This window comes from Ailuropoda melanoleuca, chromosome 2 (assembly GCF_002007445.2).
Source record: "Ailuropoda melanoleuca isolate Jingjing chromosome 2, ASM200744v2, whole genome shotgun sequence".
Taxonomy (NCBI): domain Eukaryota; kingdom Metazoa; phylum Chordata; class Mammalia; order Carnivora; family Ursidae; genus Ailuropoda; species Ailuropoda melanoleuca.
The window spans coordinates 4,185,961-4,193,960 of NC_048219.1; the positions used below are offsets into that span (position 1 = coordinate 4,185,961).

An 8,000-nucleotide genomic window follows, 5' to 3' on the forward strand; every position below is an offset into this window, starting at 1 on the left:
TATTATTTATCTAAATGTTTTTTCTTCATATCTTTCTGTATTGGATTTTACTTTTTAAGGCTGCTGGGCCTGGGAGACTGATTCCAGTATCAGGGCCCACCTCTGCAGCGTAAACGTGGCCAGACTGGGCCTTGCCTAACTTGTCCTGTTGTTGCCCCTGCATTCAGGAAGTGCTCAATAATTGCTGAATGAATGTACTCGCCTGACAAGCCTGGGTGCTCCGGGATCTTCCTCTTGACCTGGGGGAGGGTGTCGGCCAGGACCTGGACAGAGCCCTGGAGGCCAATCCCCGGACAGTGTGTGGCCCTGCCCAAAGTGATCGATGATGGAAAACCAGATCCCCGAAACCAGGAGCACTGGGGGCCACCACTGCTGGAGGTGGGCCTGGCCTTGCTTCCACCCCTTACCATGCTCAGCTCCCTGTTGTGGCAATATTGCTGGCCGGGGGGACAGGAGTCCCTTTCCTGAGAGGCTCCCCCGGAATGCCTTAGATGTGGGCCTCAGTGCCAGGGCAGGGCAGGGCAGGGCAGGGCTTGGCTGCCAGGCGGGACAGCTGAGGTACTGACCCCCCCCTCAGCCCAGGCCAGCTGGCAGGAGCAGGTCCTCCTACCTGACCAGCCACTTGCAGGCAGGGACTGCCTCGGTCCCCACAGAGATCCAGCGCCCAGCACAAATCCCAGCTCCTGGCACACTTTCGTGAATAAATGTCATCTGGCAATGACGAGCCCCGACGCCAGCAACCTTGATGCCTCTCTTGATTGCTCCTGGCCTAAGTGCTTTCTACGTCTCTGACTTCTGAAGCATTACGTGTGCCTCAAGGAAGAACAAGAACCCCAGTGATCACTTTCCTACTCTCTAGGCCAGTAGAAACACCTATGGCTGGGAGGCAAGAGACCCCAGTTTGAATTCGGACTCAAACTGGCTGTGTGACCTTAGACAAGTCACACTCCCTCTCTGAGCCATGGGTGGCCCCAGGGCTCAAATGAGAAGAAAGTGGTGGGTCAGTAAAAGTGGGTTCAAGTACAAGATGTTGCTTTTTCCTTTGTGACCTTGGTCATTTGTGTGCTTATCCTCTCTCTCCCACTAGACCACGGTCTATTCCACCCTCAAGACCTGGCTTATGTGTCGCCTCCTCTGAGAAGCCTTCCTGGATCCTTCAGGGGGAGGCAGCCACTTCACTGTCTTCGTCTTTACTCCTGTGTTCCAAATGGCACCCCTGAATGTCCCTCTCTCTACATTGATATTTCTCTTCTGGGCTGAGAGTTCTTTGAGGGGAGATTGTGTCTGGTTCATGTCTATGCCTCAGTGTGTGAGTCTGGGCCTGGGGCAGATTACACCTCTGTCCCCAAGCATGCCTGACCCCAGGCCTAAGACCCAGGAGGAGCTCCGTACACAGTGGCTCAGCTGCATGAATGACCGGCCTCCCTCTGGTAGGACTGAGAGCCCCGAGGCTGCCATGCCCACCCCCACCTCCAGCGTGCCCATACAGGAGACACCTGCCGCCTCCCCTCCCCTCCCCTGCCGTCCCCTCGGCCACCAAGGCCTAGACTTCTGCTACGGTTACACTCCCGGGAATGGTGTCTCCTACTTTCTCAGCATCTTTCAAGCTCTGAGGCTTCCACATAGTTGTGGCATCAAATCCTCGCCACTTGCAGGCTGGGCAGGAGGCCTTCAACCCATTTTACAGAACAGGAAAACTGAAGCAGGACCAGAGAGGCTGAGGCGTGGCTGGAGCCACACACTGCGTTAGTGGAGAGAGCTGGGTCTGGACACAGGGCTCCCACTCCAGGTCTGAGTTCCTCCCTGGGGGACCCCTGCCCTCCCCCGTCCCGTCCTGCTCCTCTGCCCCCAACCCCTGCCTCCCACCCTCATCTTCCAACCCCAGAGACGCCCAGCTCAGAACAGCTGCCTTCTGCCACCAGAATCATATTTTTACAAGGGCTGGCTCCCCAGTGGCCCCGTCTTCCTGCCCCAGGCTGGCCGGGAGGAGGCTAAGAATAACTCCGCCTGAGGCTTGCAGCAGCTGCTGCTCTCTGGGGGGCGGGCAGAGCTCAGGGTCTGTCGGGGAGCAGCTTCTCTAAGGCGGCAAGAACTTCTGCGGGGGGGCCGTGGGCTCCTAGAAGGGAGGTGCTGGGCTGTAAAGAACTCACACTCCTTCAGCCCTGGAGGCTCAGAGCGTGGAGACGGAGTGAGGACCCCTCCTCTCCTGCCCCAGGGGCTTACCAGGTGACCTGCGGTGGAGGCGAGGCCAGGACAGTACAGGTCAGCAGGACTGTGGCGTGCTCCCAGACGGCGTGGGAGCGCAGTGGGATCCAGAACCAGGGGCCCCGGCCGGAACACAGCTCCCTCAGCTCCTTGGCCTCGCGGACCTTCTCCTCCATCTGGAGGCGGGAGGGGATCTGTGACTCCCATGAGCCAGGGGATCACATCTCCCCATCTTTGCTGTCACTGGTCCCCGACACTCAGGCTCTGGAGTAAGACCTGCATGGGCTGGAGGCCCCCTTCTCCCCAGCTGAACAGCGAGGCGGCACAGAGGGCAGGGCACGGGCTTTGGAACAGCTGGCCTGGGGGCAAGGCCAGATTCTGCCCCTTCCTATCTGTGAGACCACAGACAAGTCTTCAGTCTCCTGATCTGTAAAATGGGGATGATAATAATATTCCCCCACCTTCCTGTGGGGTTGTGGTGAGGATTGAATGAGTTAGCATGTGAAAAATCACGGGCACTGAGAAAGCCCATGTGAGTGTGACCTATGCTCTCCTGCCCCAGGGAGGGGGCACGGAGGGGGCTTCAGATCCGACGTTTGTCAGGAATGGTGTTTCCTGAGGCTCTTCTGGGAAGGTCACTTTATAAGTGCGATCTGGCTTAATCCCCACCTCGTACCCCGAGGGTTGTTGCTACACACATCTGTTTTCCAGATGAGAGAACCGAGGCTCAGGAAGGGTAGGCTGCTTGCCCAAGGTCACACAGCTGGAGGGAGGGGACACCCGCATTTAGACCCTGTCCAAGACCAGGGTCTNGCCCCGAGAGTTGTTGCTACACACATCTGTTTTCCAGATGAGAGAACCGAGGCTCAGGAAGGGTAAGCTGCTTGCCCAAGGTCACACAGCTGGAGGGAGGGGACACCCGCATTTAGACCCTGTCCAAGACCAGGGTCTGGATTCTTTCCCGGAGGTCCAGCTGCCTCTTGAGAAGAAGGCAGGTGGGGTGGGCGGCCTGTGANTGGATTCTTTCCCAGAGGTCCAGCTGCCTCTTGAGAAGAAGGCAGGTGGGGTGGGCGGCCTGTGATGGGGGGCAGATCCCCAGACCCCCTCACCCGCCGCCTCAGCGCCTTCTGGTCGCGTCTCTGGCGCAGCAGCCACTGGGTCCGCAGGAAGGCGATCTCTGTCCTCTCCCAGTCATTGCCAAAGCCCACTCGCTTCTGCCCTCGCTCCTCCAGCTCCACGGCAGAGGTCTGGCGCCTCAGCTGGGACTCCCTGCGTGGCAGAGGCCAGGGGCCCACGGTTCATGGGGGCCCCCCAGCCAGGGTCACCCGGCCTCCCCCAAGCCAGCACTACTAGCTGTACTTCAAGGTTCTTGAGGACAAGAGCAGCTTTTAATCCTCTCTTGCCTCCAAAATACCCGAATGGGCCCTGTTTAGAGTTGGTGCATGGTAAGTACTATGGACAGAGTTCCCAAGGCCCTTTCACAAATCTTTGTTCCTCTTGTCTTCATGATGACCAAGTGGACGGAACAGTCCCCCTATTTTCCAGGGAGGGACTTGCTTCAAGCTGGCCAGGACCAGGACCCAGGCCTTCTAACCCAGGACGCGGCCTCCCGCTGCTCTCTGGTGAAGAAGCCCTGCGGTGGAGTGTGGACCCCCCACCCTCTCCCTTGGGGATGGTCCCTCACTACTGCCTGGGGACCCATCCAGAGAGAGGTTTGGGCCCTTGTGCTAGATGTGTAACTTGGGGCAGATTCTGTCAGTCCAGTGTGGGAGCCTAGTAGAGGCAGGGGACTGGACAGGATGGCCCTTTCTCAGCCCAGCGCTGTCTGAAAAGGTCACCCGACTTACCAAGATGTCTCTGAGGAGGCGGTCAGAGCCAGGGCTGCTGCGAGGGCGTAGTCTGCCGCGCTGAACTGATACTCTTCCTCACTGCTCCGGGAAAAGGGAGTTAATGGTTCCTGCGGGATTGCCTGGGGATCTGGCCCGGGGGTCCCTGAGATTAAGGCAGCACCGACCTACCCATCTCAGGACACTAGCTGGCGGGGCTGTGCCTCCCCCCTCAGACTGGGATCTCTACAAAGCGGGGCTGTGCCTCCCCCCTCAGACCGGTTCTCCAGAAAGAAGGGTCTCCAGAGGACAGTGTTGTGCCTCTTACCTCAGAAGCAGGCTATGCCTCCCCCCTCAGACTGGGGGGAGGGGGAGAGGGCAGTGGCCGGGGCGGGGGTCCCCGATGATCCCACCTGCTGCGGAAGGTCCGCCTCCGCACTGAGGAACCCATGTGCAGGCTGTGCTGCCGCTCCTCCTTGTGCTCCTCCTCCTGGCGGTGTTCCAGCCGGTGGACCTCCACGGCCTGGGGGGGCCGGGGCTCCCCCACATTTCCAGGGCTGTGGGGCAGAGTCATGGCTGCGAGAGCAACAACCTGCCAAACAAGGGGCATGGTCATTCTACCAGGCATCTGCCCATCCCTTCCCCATGGGGTCCTCCCGGCATCCCTGGGAGATTTGTGGGGTGGGGGTTCTCTCTCCAGGGGGCAGACAGGAGCATGGAGGCCGGGGTGGGGCAGGGACCTGGCCAACGGGACAGAGGCAGGCTTCGCACTCGGAGCCTGGCTAACGCACTCTACAGCTGCGTGAGTGCAGCCGCACATCGGGAGCAGCTCTGCCCTCACCTTGCCCGTGACCTGGGCGAAGCCTTCCCTTCTCCGGGCCTCCGCTTCTCAGGCGATGAGCAACCCAACGCTGGTGTCCGAGGGCTGCTCTGACTCAAGATGGGCGGACGTTCTCACGCCTGCCCATGCCCACGCAGCCCTACCTCTGAGACTTTGCCTGCCCTGGTTGCTGCTCTGGGGGAAACTTTCCCTCGTTCTGGCCTGCTTAGCCCCACTCAGGCCAAGCCGAGATCGCTCCAGTTAGCTCAATGGTTGGGCGCGAAGACTCTGGGCGTGGTCCCCTTTCTTAGTCCAGCTTACAAGTGTGTGCCCTTGGATGAGACACTGTGACTTAGTTTCCTCATCTGTAAAATGGGTCTACTGGCTTTCCAGGGTGGTTGTCAAGGTTAGAAGAGTGCTTGGAGCATAGGAAGTGCCCTGGAAGTGTTAGACATTAACATGCTTTTTCTAAGTAACCCCGTCGAAAAACTATCGGCCACCTAGAATTTTCCCTCCTTTAATCCTTTTTATGCTTTTCTGTCAGCACTCCACAGTCTAGCTCTGATTCAGAAAATGCCTCCTCCTAGGTAATTATTTCATATTTGTACATCTTCACTCTCCAACAAGATGATAAATGAATTAAAAGTAACAACAGTGAGTCTTTACCTTGTGCCCTCCCTGTTATCATTCTATTTTACTGATGAGGAGGGCAAGTGCTTGCCCAAGGTCACCCAGCTGGTTGGGGTGGGACCATGAGTGGCCCCCAACTCTGAGCTCTCTTGTTATCTATGACACATAGATAAGGCCAGGCCTTGACTATGGCTGGGCACACAGTCGGCCCGCCCCATGGCCTTTCTTCTCATAAGGGGATCACAACAGAGCGATCCCCCTTTGTATTCCCGAGGCTCAGGTCTGGGCCACAGGTGGTGCCCAGTCAGGGCTGGATTCAGTTGGTGTGGGGGAGCCTCAGGGATTGGGGAGCAAATCCACAGGTATGGAGAACCAGGCAGGGACAGCGGGAAGCCTAGGAGCAAGCCGGTGTGGGTTCTCACACAAAGTTCCTTCCCCGATCTGGGCCTTGCTGTCGCCGCTGGGTTCTGAGGGCCCCTCTGATGCTGAGGCTCCGGGACACTCAGCAGAATCCCTGGAGGGGCTTCCACAGCTCCTTCAGGTGGGCGTTCTGGGGGGCAGGCCTCTGACCCGGGAGGGTCCTTGCGGGGCTTAGACCCGATGTCGTCCCCGGCCCAGCCTCTCTGAAGGTCCTCCTGGCAGCAGTGTGGAACAACTGTGTGCGTGTCGTAGTGTGACCTGGGTGTGCACACGGCACCTGAAGGACCGTTGCTCTAAGTCCATACTGTGGGAGAGGGGCCCGCTGGCCTCATCAGAGCACCTTGGCCTGGTGGGCCTGTTGTGGGGTGTTGGGGGCTCAGGGGGCTGCGGGGCAATCATAGAGGGCGTTTGCCCCCACTAGTTCCTGCAAGCGTGCTCCCTTTCAGTGTCGGGATTGCTGCCGAGTGTTAGCACCAAAGGCTGCCCCCAAACCTCCTTGGCCTCTCACAGATGACCTGAGCTGAACGTAAGACGACAGTCACACCTTGGGCTTCCCATCTGGCCCCTCCTGAGGAACAGCGTCTGCTTGCACCCAGAGAATGACCGGCACATGCTCATTCTGTGTCTTCTTCCTCACAGCCCCAGAGGAGAGCTCCGGGTACCAGCCTAGACAGGGAGGCCCCCTCCCCCCAGCTTTCCTGGGACACCGTGGCCCTGGCCCCAGCAGCTGAGGAGCGTTCCCTGGCGTCAGCTGCTGGCTCCCTTCCCCGGATGCTCTGTTCCTGATTAGCACCATGGTGGGGGGGTGGGGGTGGAGGGCGGTGACTGGCACCCATCCCTGACCTCCTGGGCCTCCCGCAACCAGACGCCCCCAGCTTTAGTAGATGAGCCATCAATTCTTTTTAAAGCACTGACTGAAGCTTGGGATTAAGCAGCCATGGGAGGGCAGCGCCACGTATGCCCGGCGGGGAGGGGTCGCCGGGGTGTGGACCGCAGTGGGACCTGTCCCCCTGCCCTTTCCCGGGGGTACAAGGCCTGGGCCACAGGTCCTGCGGCATGGCCTCCCCTTTTCTCCCAAGCCCCGGTCTGCTTTCCCACCAGGCCCTCTGACGGGCAGCCCCAGAGACCAGGGGCAAGGAGGCCTCTCCCCTTCCTCAGGAGGGAAAGAGGAGGGCACAGCAGCTGAGTGACTGGCAGAGCCCGATGGCAGAAGGCTGGGTCCCAGAGGCCGGCCGTGCTCCACCGGCTTCTGAATCCAGAATTCTGACCCTGCCATGGAGCGGCTGGGGCCACCTCTTCCCTCTCCAGGCCTCGGTTTCCTGCCAGTGAGCCCGGGCTGGATGTGTGCCCTCCTGGCCCTGAGATTCAGGCCTTGAGGGCTTCCTCCCTTTCCCCGCCTGCCCGGTGGGCCAAGCAGGCCTCCGCCAGCATTGCTTCAGCTCCTCCGGGCCTGCCAGCTCACCCTGGGCCCTTGCACTTTGCGGGCATCCCTGATCGGCTCTCAAGCGGCTTTCATGTCACAGAGGGCTCAGCGCAGATGACCGACAGCCCCACAGAACGGTGAGGGGGGCAAGGGTCGCCAGAATCCCCTCCCATTGTCACTCAGGGGTGCTGCCTAAGCATGTGTGTACTTTCTTTTTCCAAATCCCCCAGGCTCCTTTCCCAACACACACACACACACACACACCCACACACACACACACACACACCCCATTTCCTAATGGAAAACAGAGGGTCTCACTTTCTGAAGGTGTCCCTCCCCACCCCGATCCCTGGAGGTGACTCACAGAAGCAGCTGTGCCCACTTAGATGTCTCTGGGGAGAAGATTCCAGAGGATGAGCGGGACCTTGGTTTCTTCTTGCCCTGGGCTCGGCAGGGACTGGGAGAAGAATGTGATCCTGGAGCTTGCAGGGCCTTAAATATAGCAGCGCTGAGACAGTTGATGACAATGGATGGGAACTATGGGGGGGGGGCAGAGAGGAGGGGCTGTCCTGTCAGGCCAGCCTCAGCTCAGGCGGCAGCAACAGGGGGAGCCGTCCCCGCCCCCACCCCAGCCTCTGCACCCTGCTCCTTCCCTCAGCGTGATCCCTTCTGCCCA

General features: G+C 59.6%; 1 protein-coding gene across 2 annotated transcripts in view; it reads right to left on the reverse strand.

Moving 5' to 3' along the window:
* Positions 1 to 7,858, reverse strand: part of MYOM3 (myomesin 3) — a 49,792-nt gene extending 41,934 nt beyond the window's left edge. The window contains exons 1-5 of one of the 2 annotated variants that reach the window (XR_004621521.1): positions 7,689 to 7,858; positions 4,445 to 4,623; positions 4,053 to 4,133; positions 3,315 to 3,474; positions 2,224 to 2,381 (exon numbers count right to left, since the gene is read on the reverse strand). Coding sequence is in view for 1 of the 2 variants with exons in the window: in XM_002913344.4 (XP_002913390.4) it covers positions 2,224 to 2,381; positions 3,315 to 3,474; positions 4,053 to 4,133; positions 4,445 to 4,605 (560 nt within the window). In the remaining variant the exon portion in view is untranslated. The remainder of the gene's footprint in view (positions 1 to 2,223; positions 2,382 to 3,314; positions 3,475 to 4,052; positions 4,134 to 4,444; positions 4,624 to 7,688) is intronic. The other variant, XM_002913344.4, reaches the window with a different exon arrangement.
* Positions 7,859 to 8,000: the final 142 nt, after the last annotated feature.